The sequence below is a fragment of the Sprattus sprattus genome, assembly GCF_963457725.1.
Source record: "Sprattus sprattus genome assembly, chromosome: 1".
Taxonomy (NCBI): Eukaryota; Metazoa; Chordata; class Actinopteri; order Clupeiformes; family Clupeidae; genus Sprattus; species Sprattus sprattus.
In genome coordinates, this window is record NC_137920.1 from 38755395 (window position 1) to 38779735 (window position 24341).

Genomic DNA, 24341 nt, shown 5'->3' on the forward strand with positions numbered 1-24341 from the left:
GTTTATGTGTGTGTTTATGTGTTTGTGTGTGTGTGTGTGTGTGTGTGTGTGTGTGTGTTTATGTTTATGTGTGTGTGTGTGTGAGAGAGAGAGAGAGAGTGCGTGTTTGTGTGTATGTGTGTATGTGTGTGTGTGTGTGTGAGGGAGTGCGTGTTTATGTGTGTAGCACAGCATTCACCTTAGCTTTTAAACCTGAATAAAACATGCCACTCGCAGGATAAGAAGGGAAGGCGGAGGAGGAAGAAGAGGTTGTGTGTGTGTGTGTGTGTGTGTGTGTGTGAAACTAATGCAGTGTGCACTGGAGCAGAAAATCGTTGGGGCTGGAGCCCTGTCTTAGAGGGATTTCCCCAGCGCTGTGAGGCAGAGGGTGGGAAAGGTGGTTCCTCGGGGGGAGAAGGAGGGGATGCAAAGATGGGGGCAGGGGAAGTTTGGTGGGGGGCGTGGGCGTGGGGGCTTCCATTGACTCTCAGAGTCTCCAGGCGCTCGCGAGGGGCGTGGGTGTGCACAAGCTCCTGCTCTCAACATCAGCACCACAGGACACGGGGGAGGTGGGGGGCAAGAGGTGGGAGAGGTGGGGGAGGCAGGGGAGGTGGGGGGCAAGAGGAGGGGGAGGTCCCTCCACGCGATCAGGACACTGCATGGTTGAGCTGGAATCAAACTTAAATGGCCTCTACCGCATCCAGTCACGTCACGCCTAGCGTCGTGTCAAATGACAGGGTTCTGCAGTGTCACCGTGGAAACAGCCATGCTGGTGGAACAGAGGGGAGGATTTTTTGTCATATTAATTCAAAAAGGTAACATTGCCACAAGTTGTTAGATCTTCTCATGGTTAAGGCGTTGGATATCAGCCCAGAATTGCACACAGTAGAAAAAAAAAGACAGATGAACAGCGTGAGCTTCAAAGTGTTGTTTTCCCCCCAAAAAACGCACAACTTTCAGTTATGAGATAAAAATATTCCAAAATGTGGCTTTAAATCAGTAGGCTTGTCCTCACACACAGTGGCGCATTGTGTTCTCCCCCCGTCTCTCCTGGCACACACATGCCAGGCACAGATGGCCACGCTATCATCCATCTAAACATCTCCTCCTCTCTCTTTCATCCATCTAAACATCTCCTCCTCTCTCTTTCATCCATCTAAACATCTCCTCCTCTCTCTTTTTCTCTATCTAAACATCTCTCCTCCTCTCTCTTTCTCTGTATCTGGCTCCCATTTTGCCCTCTCTTTCTTTCCATCTAAACATCTCCTTCTCTCTCTCATCCATCTAACATCTCCTCTCTCTTTCTCTCTATCTAAACATCTCCTCCTCTCTCCTTTCTCTCTATCTAAACATCTCCTCCTCTCCTTTTCTCTATCTAAACATCTCTCCTCCTCTCTTTTTCTCTATCTGTCCCTCATTTAGCCCTCTCTTTCTCTCCATCCTCATTCCTGATGTAGTGTTTTCTCTGAAATCCCTTGCACTTACTAAATCTATTCTGTCGATACCATTGTTCGACTCTCAGGGAAAGTGGGGAAGCCCTATAATACAGCCCACGCACACAGATCCCCCCCCCATCACTCCCCCACCCCCTCACACACGCACACAAGTCTGGTTAGATTGCTTCTGATAGGGCGCACCTGATCAATTCTTAATGACCGTCTTGTCAGGCTCTGATGGTTCATAGTCCCCCCCCCCCCCCCCCCGCAGAGAGCCTTGTTCCCCTCACTCACACCATCCGACCCCCTGCCGGCTGCTCGGAGACACAGCCTTCTAGTGTATCCCTACCTAGCCTCGCCCCATCAGCAGGCCCCACTGAGAGCTCTTGCATAACGACTCCTACTGTACATGCGCTGCATGTTAAAACAGCTTCCTCTTGCCAGGCAGACAAATCTGCCAACGCAGTTTTTTTCTCTCCCTTTTTTTCCCTTTTTCCTTGTGTTTAATTCATACCACCTCATGAAATCCTGCTGCTTTCATGCTTTGAGCCAAATGAAGGTCATTCAGTGTCATCCGTGTGCTGGCATGGGCATAATTAGGATTCTCAGCACACGTTGAAACTTTCTCTCGCACTGCTGCAGAGAATTCACAGTGTATTTGTGTAGACTTGACTGTGTGTCAACAGTCAGAGGCACGTTATGGATAGAGCTGATTATACACAACATTCACCTTTCACTGTTGGTTAATCCAGCGCTCCGGGGTGAGACCTCTGTGGTAGCCATGAGGTTTGTGCTGTCAGCAGGTCGACTCTCTCTCCCTGAGCAGTCACTTGACAGGGGAAGTAGGCTGCGGCACCTCAGATCCGAGGCCTCCAAAGGCATCCAGTGGCCTAATTAGAGTTGAGTTGTCTGCATATGTGCGTGAGAAGGGGATGAGGGAGGAGTAGAGAGTCGTGAGGAGGGGGATTGGAGAAGTAATGAGCTGCATCTGATGACGCAGTCTTGGGGGACTGGGAGGCTTTAACATCTGAGCCGGCTGAATGCATGCACATGCAAAAAAGCTGTACTCACACACACACACACACGCGCTCTGTACAAATGGCATGGAAACGCATTCACTGAGACTATCGCCCTCTACCTCTCTCTTTTACTACATAACTCTCCATCAATCTATCCTTGTCCTTATTGTTAATCCTTTCCTTCAATAATTTCCTCCTTTTCATCTCAATCTTCCTCCCTCCCATCCTTTGAAAAGCTATTATTCCTCTTAGAGGATTATGCAATAGAAACTCTCCTCCTCCTGAGGCCGCTCCCTGAGAGTGAGGGGTCATACCACACCGCCACGTCAGGACATAGTGTGAGAGAGGGCAGAAGCCCTATAGTGCTCCACTAGACACTTGATTTGGATTGGACATGAAGGGTACATGAGAGCCACGTGAAGAGAGGGACAGTTGCAAATCAAGGCAAGGCCTGAGTGGGGAAAAAAACGACATCTAGTCTCAGCTGCAGTATGAAGTCATCCACTTAATGCTTTGTGGTTTCTCACAGTGGATACATGCATACTCATGGAGAACCATACTAATTGCATACATGCATACTCATAGGGAACCATACTAAGCTAAATGGAGATGATTCCTCCCTAAGTCAGCATCTACATCTATCTTATCTAGCCGCTCGCACGGTGACCGCTGGTCATGGATTCCTCGCTGTTTTTGTGTACACAGTGTCTGATACCCAGATGGAGATTGATAGAGAAACTAATAGAGAATGTGAGAGAGAGAGAGCATTTGAGAGAGAGAGAGAGAACAAGGCAGAAGGAGAGCAGCGAATGGGAGTGTATGTTATCTGTTCTCTGAAGCGAGAGTGATGGGAGGTAGAGAGTAAAGTAAGACAGGTAGGAATGCTTTCAGCCTCCTCTGCTGACCCTGCTGTCCGCTCTCTACATCAACGTCTCAGCGCCAGAGGCTCGTCGGCGCAGATAGTTTAGTGTCAGCATTCTCTAGCTAGCGCTGCTGCAGCTGCTGAGATGGACCTAGAAATTGCACTTTGAAGAAGCCCTCCCCAACCCACACCCCCCTCCTCAAGATGAAAGTGATGGGGTCAAGAAAGAAAAAAACGTTATAAAAAACCTTCCTTGCACCCCCCCCCCCTTCCCTACTGCAAACTTGTTATGTCTAGTCAGATGCTGTAATGTCTGTACTCTCAGTACCTCAGGCTGGTGGGATGTTATGATATGAGGAACGGGGAGCCTATGTAAATGGGGTGTTTGATCTGATGAGTCGAGGAGCCTATGTAAATGGGATGTTTGTAAAGCTTCGTTTGGGTTGAGATATCTGTACTTCGCTCTAATTATGATGATTCAGCACGACGGCAGCGCAAGGCATTAATTCTGTGGATAAAAAGATCAGCGACAAAAAGATGGTAAAGAATTAAGCAGGCTCATTTCTCCTTCGCTCTCACTCTCTGCCCTTTTTTACTTGCTTTAACTCGTTCCGTTTCCTTCCTCCTCTCTGTCTCGCTCGCTGCTTTGCTGTGCTGTGCTGTGGTCACAAATTGATGTGCTGTGCCTAGGGTCAAGTCCTGTTCCTGGAGTGTCTAATTTGTTTCAGAGAAGGTGTTCACAAACTGTTCCCTGACTCATTTCGGTGTTCTTCACAAACAAACAAAAACAAACACATATCTATGCACTGGCACACCCCCATATCTCTTGACACACTTGCAAAAAGCCATTTGTCTTATTAAACAGGAACTACCAGCCACTTCAAAAATTGTCCTCCTTGTACCTGTGTTTCAAATTACCAGATATCCAGCCTCTTTGGCTGACCCTCTCCCAGGTGCCCCTGTAGATGTGTGCTCAGTATGTGGAGAGCCTTGGTATATCAGGTGCTGTCTGCTATACAGACCTACACTATGTCAATTTATAGTATTGGTAGCCAACTGTTGGTTACTGCATGCAAACATTTTGCCACTTCCTTTTGTACTTAAATCTAAGACACTAAAATGCTTCAGATGGATGCTAAAAACAGAACCGGGCGAGTTATAATGTTTGTCTGTCTTTCTGGATATGATTTGGTGCCCCTCCCGTATTCCGGTCCAACTGAGGCGCCAGGCTGCTCACCTCCTCTCTCCTCTGTTGTGTTTGCCAACAGGTTCTGCATGCAGAAGAGTGCCAAGCTGGTGCCAGGGGTGACGCTGGACCTGATTGAGAAGTAGGTGTTCACATTTCTGCTTGTCCTTTCCCTTTCCCTTTCTCTTTCTTTTTCTCTTTCTTACCTGTCTCATGGCTGCCTGGCTTTTTGACACACACCACCCATCCCCGCACAAGACCACTCGCCCACAAGCTGCACACAGCCCTGCACACAGACTCCCACCTCCATCCATTCCACATACACACACGGGCACAGATGCACAACGAGGCAGTGAGACATATGCACACACACACTCGCGCACACACACACTCGCACACACACACACACACACACACATACACACACACACACACACACACACACACACACACACACACACACACTCACACACACACACTCGCACACTTGGCAGCTCGCCCATGCTGACTAGTACTTTAGGGCCTGTACCCCCCCTCCCCCCTCCTCTTTTGTTGCTGTTTTCTTTTGTTTGGTATCACTCTTCTCTTTTTTTTCCTCATTTGACTCCATCAGCGTTTAAAACCAGCGTTGACAGTTTTAAACCCTTCCTCTTTTGTTATAAAGCCCTGGCTTCTCCGCCCGCCGCCAAGCACCCGGCCGCCTTCCAGTCACTGCTCAGGTGATGGATATGCTGGGGGAGACAGGCTGGAAGGCACCGGGCTAGTCCTCTGGCATACAGGGGAGGATTTGGTGTAGAGGGCTAGTGAATTATACATAAAGAGGAGAGAGAGAGCAAGGAAGGGAGGGAGGGGGAGAGAGAGAGAGAGAGAGAGAGAGAGAGAGCGAGAGAGAGAGCGCGAGAGAGAGAGAGCGCGAGAGAGAGAGAGAGAGAGAGAGCGGGAGAGCGAGAGAGAGAGAGAGAGCAAGAAAGAAAGAAAGAAAGAGGCAGGCAGGGAGGCAGGGAGAGAAAGAGGGTGAGAGGTGGAATGCCAATTGATATGGATCTGCATGGAGCCCCCAAAAGTCATTATAGCACAGCCTGGGCAGAAAAAAAGCCTCCAAAGTTTGAGGCTTCAGAAAGGCCTCCCAATTCCCCCAACCATTCCCAAACTTGCTTATGCTTTTTGTGTGAGGCATGTTCTCGCTTGCTTGCATTCTCTTAGGTTTTCTCTCCCTCTGTCTGCTGTCTGTTTGTTGTTGTTCTTGACATCCCCCCTCCTCCCTCCACGCACACACAAACACACACGCACACAACCAAACATACTTTTGTGTCCTCCTTCAGGCACATTCAAAGTTGCTTCTTTTATACGCACATGCAGTGACGATACTGACATACTCTTGCTCTCAGTCACATCTCATCACACACACACACACACACACACACACACACACACACACACACACACACACACACACACACACACACACACACACACACACACACACACACACACACACACACACACACACACACTGTGGAGCTTTCCTCTGGAGTTTAATTAGGGAGTGTTAAGCTGAGCTATATCTGATGGTGTCACGCTGCAGTCAAAGTGTCTGCAGCACGCTCCGCCAGGGGCTCTTACGCTTATCCTGGTTGTCATGGGGATGTTGCAGGTGTGCAGTCATACTCCTCTCCTCATCTCCTCTGGGGAAACTCCTCCTCCTCCTTTCTCTTCCTCATCCTCCTCTTCCGTTCCTCCACCAAACCCAAATCCTTCCTCTCTCACTGGCTCGGTCCGCTTTCAACTCCGGCCCCTTTTGTGGTATCCATAAACACCCCCCCTCTTACGCAGCCTTGGTTTTACCGGTGTTTCATCCGGCGTGAGGACCCGTTGATGGAGTCACGCCAAGCACCTGAGGCGTGATGGAGGATGTTGACCCCAAGGGGAGGAGGAGGGGGGGTGGGGGGCGAATCCTTTGAACAGATGAAAGGTTCCCCACTCTGACAGTGACAGGTGTTTCTCCCCCTGCGTTTGTACTTCTGTTTGGTGTACAGTACAAGTGTCTCTCTCAGGCGCACACCACTTCTATACACTAGTATGAAAGGATCGGAAACAATGAAAAGGCATCATCTTGAAAAAAGGTGTCAGAGCCCAGTGTCAAGGGTACTGTATGGTGTTTTTTTTGGAGGATTGTCCTAGATTTTCATCCTTTTTAGACAAACTGTAGAGAATCACTTACACATGCTCTGGTTCCTCCCTGTCCCATCTGGAGTTTTGTTCAGTCATTGAAGTCACTTTATTCAGACTTTCATAGTATTAGAAATGTTTTATTTAGGCACAAACAAAACCTACTAACTTCCTAGAACTTCAGGAGCAGAGAGTTGGCTCCAGCGGCTGTCGACGAGAGAGTGTCCAGAGCTGTGTGTACACACACCACTCTTTCAAAATTCATTCAACATGGCGTTTCAGGGTCAGCATATTAATAAGCCTTTCGACAAACAGACAAGAAAGATTATCTTTCATTTGTCTGCGGGCAGACTCGGGGGGCTGCGTCCTTGAGCCCTGACGCTGACCCGTCTCGACTTTACTGTAAGCTTTGATCTGACTGTGCACTCCGCTCAACGCGACCACTGTGGCAGCTGTCCCACTTCAAACATCGCCCCTCCAGCAGGCACTCAGAATATTAATAGCAAAAAGCAGTAGGTTTTAAGTTGACGTTCACACAGAGAGCTCAAGATTTCTCATGCCCACCTTCACTTCTTCAAGCCTGTCTGCAGCAGGACGTCACGGAAGCCACTTACCCACAGGACCCCCTCAAGCTGGGTGTGTGTGTGAGTGTGAGTGTGAGTGTGAGTGTGAGTGTGTGTGTGTGTGTGTATATGAGTGTGTGAGTGAGTGAGTGTGTGTGTGTGTGTGTGTGAGTAGAAGCCACTTACCCACAGGACCCCCTCAAGCTGTGTCGAGGATTCCTGTGTCATATACTGACACGCAAAGACGGGATCTGCGTCTGTGAACCGCGGGGGCACACAGTCCCTCTGCTTTTTTTGGATGCAGCTAAATAATGGACCTGCCTCATGAATGCACAATGTTGACCATTATCTCAGGACCGGAGGGACTCTACTCCAGTGGCCTGAGACGAGAGAGGGGAATCTCCCAACCAGCCCACTGCGGTGAAACGCAACGAAACGCAACGCTCTAGGCTTTTCCGTAAATATTAGAGCGTTTGAGGGAGCCACTCGTTCCACCAGTGCAAACGTCTGAAGCGGCGACGGTGGGTGAAGGGGGATGTGGGTTTTTCCAGACAGTGGAATTAAGCCTCCTCATGCGCATCATTTAAGTTGCAGTCTACTTTCATGAACTAGAGAGAGAAAGAGAGGGATGAGAGAGAGAGGTATTGAAAGAGAGAGAGGGAGAGGTATTGAAAGAGAGAGAGAGGTATTGAAAGAGAGAGAGAGAGGTATTGAAAGAGAGAGAGAGATGTATTGAAAGCGAGAGAGAGAGGTATTGAGAGAGAGAGAGGGATTGAGAGACAGAGAGAGAGAAAGAGAGAGGGACGGAGAGATAGATATATATATATATATAGAGAGAGAGAGAGAGAGAGAGAGAGTGCTAGCTAGCTGTGTGAAGAGCCATGGCAGCTGTGAGCCCAGGGCTGGTGCCAGCCTCCCTGCCACCCCAGCTCCCCTGCCCTTAAAGATGATAAATAACAAGCGCTTCTCTGCTGTGCCAAGTGGGGGAAGAAAAATAAGGGGCGCCACACACACTTCATGTGGAAGCTGGTACAGTTGGGTTGGTTAGGGAAGGGAAGGGACTTCCAGTGTCTTCAGATGTCTTCAGATGTCTTCCGTGGCGAGGTAAAGGCCCTGACTGCTCACTGTTCTACCATGTGTTGTTGCAGCCACTAGTCTAGGGGGCGCCTTTTTTTGGAAGTAAGTACAGTTGGTGTGGCTGGGGAAGGGTAGAGTAGCGTAGGGTAGGGTAGCACACGTGGCCACCGAGGCGTGCTAGTCAGTGCTAAGGACGGCTCGGGGAGAATGACATTTTACAACCAGCCTTCGGAGAGGCAGGAGACACCCGTCGCATGGCCCAGTGTCACACTGTACTTTCGCCAAGAGCTGTCAAAGACACACACACACACACACACACACACACACAAAGGCACACACACACACACAAAGGCACACACACACACACACACACACACACACACACACACACACACACACACACACACACACAAAGGCGCACACACACACACACACACACTCAACGGCACACACTTAGATCCATGTATTCAATATAAGCAAATGGTCCATACATTAAGGTCCAATTTCACGGTCGGTTTCAGCCCAGTCTTTCCTCGTATTCTTTGAAATTCCAAGCGTGTTCATGGTCATTGGGTCATTGGGTCACTTTGCCACTTGTCTTTACCTCACAGCCGTTACATAATGATTCAGATAACACTGCAGATTAATTGAGCTTATCAGTAGAAAAGTTAAATCGCCGTTCCATATCAATGCTCTTGAATGGTTACCATTGACAACCAACGTAACGTTTATTTTTTGACAGCTAGGATAATTTGAACCAAGATGGCGCCGTGTTGGGACAAGTTAGTGGGCAATGTTTTATGTCAATTAAGCTATCTACACGACTTTTTATATGTCTAAATTGACTCGGTTAGTTGTTTATGTTCTACACGGATGTTGCAGAGTATTGTAATTCTTAACTGAAAGTCTCGAATATTATTTGTAGGCGGCTGTTAGCGCTTAGAAAAAAACACCATTGAAACAGATGGTAGCTCACACGGCTAACTAGCCGGCTCGATTGTGAGCCTTCGACCAAAATTACTAAACTTGACCTCCCTGTTGCTCTGTCCAACTTCACCATCAACGGAAACGTGGAGTTCAACTATAAATAGTAAAACCTTATGAACAATACCTGTGTCCGTGTGTCCGTTTACTTTACAGAGGTGAGCTCATGAGTGTCACTTTGCAGCAACGCCCGGGGAAACTAAAGGTCCAGTTCCACGCACTACTTTCTCACTACTTTCTCTAACGGGAGCACTAGGCTTCAAATCAAGAATTCATCAGGTTATTTTGCATATTAAATGTCCTAAAGATAAAGTAAATTCTAAATAATAATAACAATAATAATAAAAACATTTTTGGATGTTGTAAACGGGAGATAAGCGGGATAACGGCCTCCGAGCTGTGCAGTTCTACGAAGTTAATGGACTTCGCGGACCAACACCACTCCGCTCCGCGTCGTGGTGTTCTTTGCCCCGCAGCGTCCATTAACTTCGTAGAACTGCACAGCTCGTCGGCCGTTATCCCTTACATGTCGTGTTCAGTCAGTTACAGTCATCACACATGCCTTCACTTTCACACACACACACACACACACACACACACACACACCCACACACACACACACACACACACACACACGCACAGCCCCTTCTCAATTGCACGCTCGAATGCATTCATGCACACACACACACACACACACACACACACACACACACACATGTACAGACCCTAGCACTTGAAACACATGGGCTTGCTTGCACAAAGAAATGGTTTCATTCATCACAGTGAAGGGGCGAGATGAAAGACCACCAGGCCCCTGCTAGGCTGTCATGGAACATCTCCTGCTACCCGTAGCGACGCCTCCATAGTAACGCTGACCGCCTAATCAAGGGGACCATTTCATCTCCCTGTGATTCCAGCCCTGTCTCCCTGATGTTCCACATCGCCGCTGGAACCAATCCTAATGGATATTCCCTCCAGCCCCTCGCTCCCCCAGCAGCCACACCACCCACCCCTTTCCCGTCTCAGCTCAGCTGACACCTGGGAGATTAAAGCAAGATTTCCCCAGTTGTTCTGGACAAGACCCCCCACCGCACGCTCCAAGCATAATGGAACGCGCGCGTGTGACTCAGCGCCATCAGACTTGTTAATTACATGCCGTGTCCCTGGCCCTGTGAAGAGAGCTGGGTCTCTGATCGCTGTGCAGCATTTCCGCCGGTGGTCACTGAAGGCAGACGTCAAGGTGGATGACATGAATTGACAATATGTTTGTCTAATTGAGGGCAGGGCACGGTATGCGCTTTACCCGGTGTGAAATACGCTTTGCCCCGTTGGTTCAGTTCTCATTAATGTCTTGGCACATGAGTATTGACGAGTGACCTTCTTTCCAGATTCATTAGAGTGAGACATTAGAGTGAGACATGAGTCCATGCCTGGCTCTGTTCACTATGTAGGCTAATCACTGGTCATCGGTGGCCATGACTGGTAGGTACCCCTTTGCTTGAGATGAACCACGGGTCTAATTTAGGAGCTGTTGTGGGTGTTTCATAAGATGTATGGTTCTCATTAAATTCTTAGTCTTAGTAGCTACTTTAATTAGAGAGAAATGCGTAAATTATGGACTTTCTGTCATTGGACTTCTGATTCCAGTACCAGTACCAGGACAATGGGTTTGACTGCATTCTTATTTTTTACCTGTGGATTCAATACTGAGTTTTTCTCTTTCTTGTTCTATTCATCAATGACATTGAGTGCTATGATGCCCCCGTCTATCTTTGCCCCTCAAGATAAGAGCATTGATTAGCCATGCCACATCTTCAGGATATCCATTTTCTGTCCGTCTCACTCTCTTGCTTTTTCTCCCCTGCGCCCCCCTCCCCCTCCCCGACGCCTGTGGACTCCGAACATCATTTGTCCTTGTGCTACACAATGTAAGAGCAGGGCTGTGGCGTGTTGCTTTCCGCTGCTTCGGTGTTGTTTTGGCAGACGCGGTTGGCAGCCGAGCCACACTGTTTGGTTGTTGTGTGCCCTTTTTTAGGCATGGTTGCATGGTGGCAGGCCATGGGGTGGGTCGTCCTCTCGTGGTGCCACATACACACACACACACACTGTGTTCATTTTGATGAAATATTGAATAAATATTTCTGTGGCGAATTGCACTGAAGTTGACAGCTCTTAAATTCACTGGTGGTGGTGAGGGGTGTTAATGGAGGCCATTTCATGAGTACAAACATGACAAATTGTAGCATGACAGAGAATTCATGAGATGGATACTTTAACACACTGATTAAGCTGAGCAAGTCATAATATGCCATAATAGGCAGTGGCGGTTTTAGGCACGGGCGACCCGGGCAGCCGCCCGGGGCGGCACTTTTTCATGACACGTGAGGGGCGGCACGAGCACTTAAAAAAATAGTAATAATAATCTGGGCCGCGAAGCGCTTTTCTATTTCTATATATCATATCACTGCGTGAGGAATTGGCAAATTGGCGCCCCCTGCAGCTGCAGGCGAACCTGCTCGCTAAGAAGGTGCAGCGCAATCCTGGGTGAAGGGGGAAAGAGAGAAAGAGAGAGGGGGCGGCGGGCAGTTCAGCTCTGGGTCTCCCAATAAACATTATAATTACCCTATACTTTTTGTTTTTCTGAATTGTGTGAAATGGCTTATAAAAATAGGTAATACAGAACGATTATGTGGTCACCAAGGGCAAGGTTAATTGGTGGAAGGAGACCACTAACTGCATCAATTTATCCAACTGGTGAAGGTAATAGTGAGCAGAGTATAGATAGATGGATAGTCAGATAGATACTTTATTCATCCCGAGGGAAATGTAATACATCTTTAACAGAGTAGTCTATTACATTATCGATAAAGCTATTGAAGGATGCTCGAGTGGACAAGGTAAAAATGTGTTTTATTTTATCAAGTGTAGCTTAACCAATACTCTATTACTGTAAGGCAACCAGCTAATGTTGAGCACCAACTGAGTTGTTTGCTAGCTAGCGTTAGCTAGCTGATTTGACCATAGGGTATGAACATGTTCATTCATCTGACACTAGGCTAAAGTGTTAGCGAAATCCCGCTAGCCACAACTACATAATGTAACAGCATACAGAGTACTAGTATAATCTTAATAATTAGCAGGTCGATAGCTAGCTGGTTAGACCACAGATTTCCTTTTGACACCACTAGACTAGCAAGCGTTAGCGAAATCCCATTAGCCACTATTAGCAAACTCAACTAACTATAATGCATGTTGAGTGCTTGCACAACATAACTTGCAAAGAGCTGGTGTTAGCTAACATTAATGCACATGATGTGTAAATTGATTATCTAAAGTGTGTTATTTAAATGCTCTATTGAAAGAGTTGTGCAATTGAAAAGCATACAGAGTACTAGTATAATCTTAATAATTAACAGGTCGATAGCTAGCTGGTTAGACCATAGATTTCCTTTTGACACCACTAGACTAATGTTGCACTTGCACAACATAACTTGCAGATGGCTGGTTAGCTAACATTAATGTAAGTGTGTTATTCAAATGTTCTATTGAAGGATTTGTGCAATTGATACATTTCATTTTTTCTTTCACTAATATTGTTATAATTGGAAAAAGTAAGATTTTTTTTTCGGGTGGGTGGGGGGGGCGCTCGGAGGGGATATCGCCCGGGGCGTAATTCCATGCAGAACCGCCACTGATAATAGGTTTGAAGACGCATTGAGACAGGAAATCAAATCTGTTATAAATAAAATGCTAATTAACTAATTACATCGCAGCCCAATTATCTATGCTCCTAAAAGATTAGTCACTTTTGAAGAGTTGAAGTTCTGAAAGATTCTGTCATTCAATTAATTGCTTTTTTGCACACATGATGCATTTGTTCAATTTTGTTCAATTTTGAGTTACTTTTTATATTGTCATATTTAACAACGTTAAATTAGTAGGTTTGAATGAGCCTTTCCTAAAAGTTAGGCAAATAAGATGTTGTAAGAAGACTGTATTTAGACCTCCAAGCTCTATTTATTTATAGATGATCTCTCAGTTGCCCCCTTTCCCACCTCTTAGCCCTAGGAGAAGCATGTGCTTTGCTTGTTAGTAGAGGCGGCCTTGAGACAGAGCGAGAGGGAGAGAGAAAAAGAGAGAGTGCGAGAGAGAGAGCTCAGAGTCTATCGACTGGTTTTTGCCCTCCATTTGGGAATTTGCGAGGGAGTCAAATGTGAAACTGTGCGCTGGAGTGATTTTGACATGGAGACATCCTAGAAAAAGTCAGACTCCCACGACACTTAAGGAACCTTCCGGACTAAGGAGCGGTTTAATACACAGCACTGACAATACAGATAACAGCACAAAAGCAGTGATGTTTGAGAGGAATAGGCAATATGATGGAGTGTGGACGGCGTAAAGGGTCCGCTGGATACCAGCCTTTGTGAGCCTCTGGGCTGGCTGCCCCCAGTGCACATGTGATTGAATGGGCGGCATGAAGATGAATGGCTGTTTGGATAGCGGGACGTGCCCCTCTTTGATGTAAGACATGGGCTGTTGGTGCAGTCCCTGCTCACCGCGTGCCGAGGGTGTTTGAGCTATGAACCCTCTCCAGGAGCAGAGCAAGAAGGTAGGGGGTGCCGCAGAGCTTACTGGTCATCTGTCTAATCTGGACCCCTAGGGTGTCGCTCTCACCACCCGATAGGAATGTCACTCGGTTCTCAAAATCATCGTCTACCCGGCATGGACCCCCACCCCCAGTCACAACAGTCATCATCATCATCTTCATCATCATCATCGCTAGCAGCAGGTCGTGATGTGTTATTGATCTCTCCTCACTCCCACAGCCACACAGCAATAGTGTCGCAGCAGAGATGGGAGGAAGGGAGGGAAAGGAGGATCTCTCTCTCTCTTTCCCTCTCCTTTCCTTTTCTCTTAGTCCCTCCAGCCCTTTTTCTCTTTGTCTCTCTCTCCCCCCTCCCTTTATCTCTCTCTCCCCTCCTGCGCCTGTTTTGTGTCTGTCGCTCTCCTTCTCGGATTGTCATCCATCAGTTGGGATCTTACAAAGGCTTTGCCTGTAGCCCTGCAGAATTGGAATGGAAAAGACTGGAAGATCTGTGTTTCCCCTATAGCACAGATTAAATATCAACCCCTATGTCTTCTGAACAGATAATAATAATTTGGACACACACACGAGCACCAGTTTCCTGTGGCTCATCTCTCCTGACAGACATCTCTCCCTCCCTCTTTCTCTCTCCCTCCCTCTTCCCTCTCTCTTTTGCTCCCTCTCACAGTTTGTTCTTGCTCCCTCTCATTCTCTCTCTTTCTCTCACTCACACACACACACCCCCCCACACATACCCACACAAACACCCCCCCACACACAAACACACACACACACACACCTCTCTGACTTCAGTGGTTTGGTTAAGAGACTGGGGATGTGGTTCAGGTGTTAAGCTGGCTGTAGGGGTGTTGATTATGGCAGCCGTGGTGCTCTGTGGTTTCTGGTCCTGTGACAAGTGACAGGCTGCCTCGCGGCCTCAGGCTGACCCGTCTGCGGCTGCCGGTCCCTGCGTTCATTTGCCACGCACTCTGCTCCCGATGTCAATCACTGGCACTCATCGAGCGCTAACACTGAAGAAGAACAAACTCTCGGAGAACTTATATTAGTAATATTAGAGCGCATATTACTCTCTTTCTCTCTCTCTCTCTCTTTCTCTCTCTCATTCTCACACACACACACACACACACACACACACACCTCAATCCTGGTGTGTCTTGAATGCCAAACTCATATTGGAAGTCTCACTGACCTTCTGGTCACTTCCCTATTCACAGCCCTGCCCTACACAAATGTCATCCGTTAAACCCAACCTGAACTAATACGGGGCACAAAATGGCTCCCTTACCTCCCAGTTTCAGTCCATTTGTTGTGGTTTTACTCAGTCTGTATTTGACATGGACAAAAGTTGGACAAGTTGAGCTGAGTTCAGTTAATAGAGACACTGGCTCTCCTCTCTGCCTCATTACATGTGTTTGCTCATGCTGGAGAGGAGCCTGTGGAGCCGTAATGGCCGCCTAAGCAACAGAGCCATAAAACTTTTCCCCCCCCCTTTCTTTCATTAGCAGGAACGGCAAGAGCTTCCAGGATTTTGTGTGTGTTTATTCGAAAGCAAATTGGCATTTGTTAACTACTGCAGTAATGTTCCAGATTAGACAGCCCCTTTCAGGCAGATTAAGGGATGGATGGCGGCTGTGTGGAAGTTTTTGGCAAGCACTATTGATTTTCATCTTTTTTGTATGTGATTTTGATGTTAGTGTTAGCTAAATACTAATTGTGTGTGTGTGTGTGTGTGTGTGTGTGTGTGTGTGTGTGTGTGTGTGTGTGTGTGTGTGTGTGTGTGTGTGTCCGTCCATGTTTCCTTTCTGAAGAATACCTGGCAGACTGAATGACAGAAGAACGCCACTGGGGGAACTTAATTGGATCTTCACAGCGATCACAGACACCATCGCATGGAACGTTCTACCCAGAGGTTTGTAATCGCTCCTCATTTATGCGGCATGTGCGGTACATGCACACGGGCCTCATGTATCATCTTTCTAATCTTTATCTTGCCTATTTTTTATACTATAATGGAGTTGGCTTGGACTATGCTGCAATAGCTTTGGCAAAAACTAACAGTTCAGTCTAAGTGAGTTGAAATGAAAGGTTGATACCCAAAACACAATACAACCATTATCCTGGAGAGTGCTTGTGGGTACTGGGAAGCTGATTCAACAGTTACTATACCTTAACTTCAATCAGTAAATGTAGACCTACAGAGGGAGAAAATATTCTTCAAAATGCTTACAAATTATTTAAAGAACATTTCATGTTTACTTAATACAGCAGTTTACTTTGTTTCATGATTAAGAATGATAAATGACCTGAACACCAACAACAGTTTCATAAAAGTCTGTGAAATCATCCCATAAGAGAGATTTAATAGTGATAAGGCACTGGCTAATCTCCACTTTCATTAAGGATACCACACTATTTATCACCATCTCCTTTAACTACAAACTGGCCCTCCTCAGTCAGAGTAGGGAAGGAATCTCACAGAGCCTCGCTGCTTCTGAGCCCTTTTAATATTCTATTCTCTTTTTCGGCACATGATCTGGCACACCAGCAATGGTGGCGGTCTGCGGAGGCGCGGTCGTGGTTCCTTGGGTAAATCGGCAGTGTTAATTAATCAGCAGGCATCAGTGGGAAGAATCTGCCCGGCGGAGGCAAGCAGAGTTTAATCCACCGCGTGCGCACACACACACACACACACACACACACATCATGGAAGTTATTAAAGCGTGCCATGAGACAAGGGAAGGGGTTGGGTAGGAGGAATGGGCTGGGATCAGAGGGACTTTTGTCCCATTTAAAGTGAATTAAAGAATTGAAGAGCATTCATGTTCGGCTTAAATATCATTACAAACCCCCTTCCTGACATCAGTCACAGGCGACGTTCTTTGGCCTGTAACCACACGGTGAAGTTCTACACCATTGTCCTCGCGCAGAATCGTCTTGTTTTGTCTTTTCATTTATTTGATTGACGCCTCCTCCACCCAGTCACACTCTCGTTCTCTTATCCTGACCCGCCTGTCTGCAGACCTCTTTCAGAAGCTCTTCCGGCAGGACCTGCTGGTGGCCAGCTTATTCCGCAACTTCCTGTTGGCTGAGAGGATAATGAGGTCATACAACTGCACGCCGGTCAGCAGCCCTCGGCTTCCACCAACCTACATGCATGCTATGTGGTAAGTCAGCCATTTCTCATATACAGCCGCGTAAAGAATTAAGAGACCACTTCAAAATGATCAGTTTCTCTGGTTTTTCTTTTTATTGGTATGTGTTAAAGTAAAAAAAAATTTTGTTTAATTCTATAAACTACTGACAACATTCCTAACAAATTTCACATAAAACTTTGTCATTAAGAGCATTTATTTGCAGAAAAATGACAATTGGTCAAAATAGCAAAAAATAGGCAGTGTTTTCAGATCTCGAATAATGCAAAGAAAACAGGTTTATATTCATTTTTAAACAACACAATTCTAAAGTTTTAACCTAGGAAGAGTTCAGAAATAAATATTTGGTGGAATAACCTTGATTTACAATCACAGCTTTCATATGTCTTGGCATGCTCTCCACCAGTCTTTCACTTTGCCGTTCTGTGACTTTATACTACACCTGGCACAAAAATTGAAGCAGCTCGGCTTTGTTTGATGACTTGTGACCTTCCATCTTCCTCTTGACCACATTCCAGAGGATTTTAATGGGATTCAGGTCTGGAGATTGGGCTAGCCATGACAGGGTCCTGATGTGGTGGTCCTTCATCCACACCTTCACTGACCTGGCTGTGTGGCATGGAGCATTGTCCTGCTGGAAAAAACTCTTTTCAGAGTTTGGGACCATTGTCAGAGCAAAAGGAAGTAAGTTTTCTTCCAGGACAACTTTGAACCTGGCCTGATTCATGCGTCCTTCACAAAGACAGATCTACCCGATTCCAGCCTTGCTGAAGCACCCCCAGATCATCACCAATCCTCCACCAAATTTCACTGTAGGTGCAAGACATTGTGGCTTGTAGGCCTCTCCAGGTCTCCGTCTAACAATCAGACGACCATGTGTTGGAAAAAGCTGAAAACTAATCAGAGAAGATTAACTTAGAAGATGACCTCCAGTCCTCTTTGGTTCAATCCTTATGGTCTTTTGCAAACCTCAGCCAGGCAAAGTACAAATTTGTCCTGGAAAAAGAACTTGCTTCCTTTTGCTCTGACGATGTTTCCCAACTCTGAGGAAAATACTCCATGCCACACAGCCAGGTCAGTGAAGGTGTGGATGAAGGACCACCACATCAGGACCCTGTCATGGCCAGCCCAATTCCCAGACCTGAATCCCATTAAAATCCTCTGGAATGTGATCAAGAGGAAGATGGAAGGTAACAAGACATCAAACAAAGCTGAGCTGCTTGAATTTTTGTGCCAGGTGTAGTATAAAGTCACCCAGCGGCAAAGTGAAAGACTGGTGGAGAGCATGCCAAGACACATGAAAGCTGTGGTTGTAAATCAAGGTTATTCAACCAAATATTCATTTCTGAACTCTTCCTAGGTTAAAACATTAGTATTGTGTTGTTTAAAAAGGAATATGAACTTGTTTTCTTTGCATTATTCGAGATCTGAAAAAACTGCATATTTTTTGCTATTTTGACCAATTGTCATTTTTCTGCAAATAAATGGTCTAAATGACAATATTTGTATTTGGTAGGAATATTGTCAGTAGTTTATAGAATAAAACAAACATGTTCATTTGACTTTAACACATGCCAATAAAAAGTTAAACCAGAGAAACTGATCATTTTGAAGTGGTCTCTTAATTTTGTTCGCGGCTGTATATGTACGCACGCACTAGCACTCACACTCACACTCACACTCACACTCACACTCACACTCACACTCACACTCACACTCACACTCACTCTCGCACACACACACTCTCTCACACTTTCTCACATCTCACACACACATGCACTAACACTCAAACTCACATGCACACAAACACTCTCACAAAAGTTATGCACCTGTTGCATAGTGGGCTCATAACTGGGGACCTCAGACTGCTTACGGTACATCACGGTACTGACTCGCACTGAGGACAGGCTGCATGTGTGTGCGTCTGCAGCAGCAGTGTCAGGAGGGCAGTGTTCTTGTGTTGAAAGCAGAACGTGATGTACTCTAATGTCCTCAGGCTTCTTCCTTCACTGAGGGAACCTCCTCAGAGATGCCCATAGAAACACAGCAGCCTGCTCCCAGCCTATCCACTAGCTGCATATGCTACGCCATACCCAGCAGAGTGCCATTACCATCTCGGAAAAAAAACAGAATGCTCCTATTTATTTATTTATGATGACATTTTCCTCTGTATATCTTTGCCACGCATTAAGTTTGCTGCAAGTCCCCTCTGCCCCCATTTCCCTCTCTCCCTCTGTCCCTCTCTCTCTCTTTCCCTCTCTCTCTCTCCCTCCCTCCCTCCCTCCCTCTTTCTGTCTTTTTCTCTTTCCCTCTCTTTCCCTCCCTCTCTCTCTACTTCTGTCTTTTTCTCTTTCCCTTTTTCCCCCACACTCGTTGTCTTCATCAGTGTCATGCTGACAACTCAATCTGACAAATTTTCAGTGCGCTGTGCCTCCTGCAGCTGTGTAGCTCCACGGCATTAGTTAGCGAGCATCTCTCGCTCTGTGATTGAGTCGAGACACGCACCTTCCCTCCACAGGCTTTTGGACGGGAGGCTCCGTGAGCGATGATGAAGGCTTTACCTTTCATAAAGCACATTATCACGATAGGGGCGGCACAAGAGCTTCGCCTTGCACGCCGCAAAACCGTGTGGGAGCTGATCCGATTAAATTCTTCCGGAACTTTCTGCACTCTTTGCTGCTTGCCACACTGATAAAGAATATATCTAAAGAAGAGCAACACAGAGTGGATGTGGAACGGTGCCTGTGTTAAGAAAAAGAGAGGGTTGGGGAGGAGGAGAGGGCGGTAAGGGAGTGAAAGCAAGGTGTTGATGGATGATAGTGCACGGATGCAAACACCAATTGTTATTCAAATGGCCCCACTCTCTCTTTAATATTAATCTGGGAGGGGGGTGCATTAGGAAATAAATTGGCAAGGGGGGAGTCGTTTGGAGGATCGAGCGGGGGCCCCTTGGCGGCCCAAGCCCAACCCTGCACCACGCGGTGCTGCGCCATGGTGCTTTTATCACCGGCTCCAGAGGGGCGGAGGTGCTGCAGCTCACTGGAAGGCCACTGCAGCATGGAGGGGCTGTCTGCACCAGAGTCCCTGCCCCCCCCGCAGGAGAACTGACCAGCCCGGTGTGGAACCCAGACATTGAGAGGGTTTTACTCTCAGATGTGGCCCAGGCATCATACTGTTATTACTCAGCCCTTTGACACATGATGCATAACTTGTGCAGTAAGCAAGGTGTAGCAGTTGCTAAGTTACTTATTATGTTAAAATACGTAGTAGATTCTGATGAGTAGATGTTAATAGCTTCCTGTAGCTGGATTGGCAGAACCTTGGTGTGTGACTGGTTTCATTCTGAAACAAACCCAGGCACTGTGCCTCTTAAGTGGGAGCTGCATCACTGTCAATGAATGTGCCTCTATAATCAGGGCTAAATATGATGTGGAGTTTTATTTGCCGGTTTTCAGGTAAATGTAGACAAATGGTCCAGTTTGTTGACTCGAGTACTACAGTGAAATTCTTCCAAGCGTGTTCAGAGTGTGAAAACCAGACAGGTGGTGTTGCAGGTGTCTGCTGTATAGGGCCGAGAGACTTTGTCTTTGTGCTGACGCAGAAGCTTTGACCACACTGCCATCAAGTTCTTAACTAATATCTTATCTCTTGAAACTGGCGTCTGGGATCTTGACCTCCCTCCCTCCCTCCATCCTTCCCTCTCTCTCTCTCTCTCTGGGGACGCAGGGATCTCTGTGCGGTGCAGTCTGTGAATGCCAGAGCTGTCAAGACTATAAAAGAACAGACACACCGGCTGCTCTGAACAAACAAGCACAAGCTTGAAGGGCCATAGAAGCCTAAATGTGCAGTTTGTCGCCGCTAGGTCCACTGAGGCGGGAAAAGAGGCACTGCAATATAAGCAGACTGACGGTGGAGGCTTTTAAAGGAGCACAGAGAAAGGGAAAGAAAGGTTGATGGTGGGGGAAGAAAAAAACCTAGTGGAGGGGGAAGGCTGAAAACTCAACGGCCATTTGCTCTTGAACGGGTGGAGGGGTTTTGATGCGTATTACGCAACGCCATGAATTAAATATGGCTGCCGGAGTCTTCCCAGCATCCATGATCAAAGCCAATGCAGCTGCAGCAGCTTCTCCGGCATCACTCAGTCTGACGAGATCCGCTCTATCCTTTAAAACCCCTTCACAGAGTTCGCTTAGGATTCGGTCTGTCCTCAAAGACCTCTTCACAGTCATCAGTCAAGCGTTACGTAGTTCGAGGAGCCCAAACGACAGCCATTTTGTTGAGCATCCTCATGCTGTTCCCATCACTTTTACTGATGGTTCAGTGTATAGGACGTTTTGGCTTTTAAATGTTCTCCCCCTTTCATTTATTTTGTATTGGATAGTTATAGCATTATATTCTCCTCCATATGAAGGAAATGATAGTAATAATGTTCTCGTTTTTTGGTTTTCATTAACAAGGTCACAATTTAGTCTTCAGGCTGTTTTTTCTTCTCTGCACTCCAGTCGTTTATCAGCATGAGGTTGAGCATTAGCTGAATCAATAGCTGCTAATGAAGCTCCTGTGGTGATTGACAGCCTCTTCTCCCACTCCCCCAAGGCCTCTGTGTTCCAGTTCAGGAGAGTTCTGGTTCAACTGTTTCATTGTTGTCAGACGGTTGCCATGCAAGCGCTTTTGAAACCATGTTTTAAAACCAACCACTCAGTTTTCACAAGGTTCCACGTCAGCACTGTGTGTTGGAGGAAAAACAATGCTCACATCTGAAACTACTTAGGACTCTGTGAGTATTTGAATGCCAAGAAGTGTTTTGTTTAGGCTATGGGTTTGCCCTAGGATTTCTGTTGTTAAAGCGCCATCATTTTCGATGAGAACAGATGGTTGTGCATTGGGAACCTGTTACACATACAGATGTGAGGACCAAACCTGAAGAGAAACAGCTCCTACTCCAGCTCATCCATCTTCATTCACCCTGTGTGTTTGCTGCACCCTACAGGCAGGCCTGGGACCTGGCGGTGGACATCTGCCTCTCCCAACTCCCCACCATCATCGAGGAGGGCACTGCGTTCAGGGTAAGTCATGGATCTCCATCTCATCATTAGCCAGGATCAGGTCCAGGATCAGCTGTGTGATGCCTATAAATATATATATATAGGCAAGCATACTGTAGAGAGGAAATGAGTGGTGAAGAAGACATACAGGAAGATGATATATAATCAATAGAGATCGAGTGAACGTGATTCAGTGCAGAACGTAGTTGTGGAGTACACACACACACACACAAACACACACACACACAAACACACACACACACACACACACACACACACACACACATATCATCACCATCTAGACAACTGTGGTGTTTTTTTTCTTGAGGATAAGGCAGATTGACAGATAAACAGGTTATTCTCAGCATCGCCTCTTCATTGGCCTCTGCACCAGGTCCTTCCTGGAAAGCCAGATCCATCCAGGGTGACGAGGGACTCTGATCGTCCACAAATTAATTTACTCAGTGCCACACTAATATTTTCCCAGCTCCGTGGGCACAGGCGAGGGGCGGGGTGGGTGAGGGGGGGCCATTTTAATTCCCCCTTTTGGTATTAATGGGACGATAAAACGTTGGGCCTCCGCAATTAATAACCTAGGAGGGAGTGTCACTGTCTGTATGCCCAACTGGAGATGAGGGAGCGAGAGAGGGAGAGAGGGAGAGGGAGAGGGAGGGAGGGAGGGAGAGGGAGGGAGAGGGAGGGAGGGAGGGAGGGAGGGAGGGAGAGAGGGATAGAGGGATAGAGGGAGGGAGAGAGAGAGAGAGAAAGAAAAGGATTTCTACTAATAGAGAGAGTAAGTCAGTGCATCATACACAGAATGAGAAGCTGGAGGGGGGAGGAAGAGAAACAGGTAGGAAGATGAGGGTGGAGAGAGAGGGAGAGAGAGAAAGAAAGAGAGAGAGAGCGAGAGAGACAGAGAGAGAGGCGCCTGTCTAAAGCATGATCATACATCGGCCTTCAGTTCACAGGCGAGCTGTGACGCTAGAGGCAAGTTATTTCAGAAATCACAAAGGAGATGACTCCATTATATAAGGGCTTATGTAATGGCACTCGGATCAATACCAGAAGCTGGCCAGGTGCCTGAAAGTGTGTGTGTGTGTGTGTGTGTGTGTGTGTGTGTGTGTGTGTGTGTGTGTGTGTGTGTGTGTGTGTGTTGATGTGGGTGTGTAGCTCTCATCAGATTCCTGAATGTTGCCTCTGCACCATTGCATATGTAATGTAGTGAAATGAGACTATTGTTTTTTGTGTGTGTGTTTGTGTGTGTGTTTTAACCCCTACAGCACAGTCCCTTCTTCGCGGAGCAGCTGACGGCCTTCCAGGTGTGGCTCACCATGGGCGTGGAGAACAGGAACCCCCCAGAGCAGCTTCCTATCGTCCTGCAGGTGTGTGGCATTCTGGGAGTCGTAGTCCCTTCCTCTTCCCACCACCCCCCCTCTCAGCTGCCTCCCTCCCTCCTCTACACACATGCTCCATAAAACCCCCAGCAGCTCCCTGGCCCTCCTGCCAGCCTGGCCCAGGACTGTAAATTGGAAATTTATATGTGACTGCAGGAGCTTTTATTCGGGGCTGAAATTGGCACTTCATGTGAGCAGGAGTAAGGGCCTTTCTGAGGCGGCAGTAGCTGGTGGTGGAGGCGGTGGTGGCAGGCGTCTCCCCGCCTCCCCCTGACTCAGCTCCCCCCCACCCACCCCTCCAACCTCCTTTCTTCCTCTCCTCCTCCTGCTGTCCATAGGGACCTGCAAAGAGCACAGAAAGCAGAAAGGCAGTGAGAGACGGATGGTGTATGAACACGTGTGTGTGTGTGTGTGTGTGTGTGTGTGTGTGTGTGTGTGTGTGTGTGTGTGTGTGTGTGTGTGTTTGAATGTGACGAAGCTAGCTTGTGTGTTTGTGTGGGTAAATGTATGCTTGTTTGTCCATGAATGTATGCATCTATGCACTCATCTGAGTGCTGACATGTACAGTTCAGTGAGAGGTTTGTTATTTATGTGTTCTGCTGATATTACATGCATGTATATTTCCTTACAGATGAAGGCTTCAAGCTAGTTGTTGTTCTGTCGGTTCCTGTGATGTGTTGGTTTGATTTTCCTCCCTGCCCGCCTTCCTTCCTTACTGAAATACAAAACAGCCCACAAGAAAGATTAGTCTCCAGTCGGTTTGAAAGGGCAACTCTTTGATGCTCAATGCAGATGTAGAAAAACTGCTTTGAACTGAAATGCCAAACAGCAAACTGAAGAAAATTCACTTTTTGAAGTTTGCGGAATTC

The 24341-nt window shown here is 47.1% G+C and overlaps 1 protein-coding gene across 1 annotated transcript in view; it reads left to right on the top strand.

Annotated features, from left to right (window-relative positions):
• Positions 1-24341, top strand: part of rptor (regulatory associated protein of MTOR, complex 1) — a 146553-nt gene that overhangs the window by 71416 nt on the left and 50796 nt on the right. Inside the window, 5 exon segments of the mRNA XM_080847984.1 lie at positions 4565-4624; positions 15690-15790; positions 16901-17045; positions 22024-22099; positions 23359-23460. Coding sequence (XP_080704110.1) covers positions 4565-4624; positions 15690-15790; positions 16901-17045; positions 22024-22099; positions 23359-23460 — 484 coding nt within the window.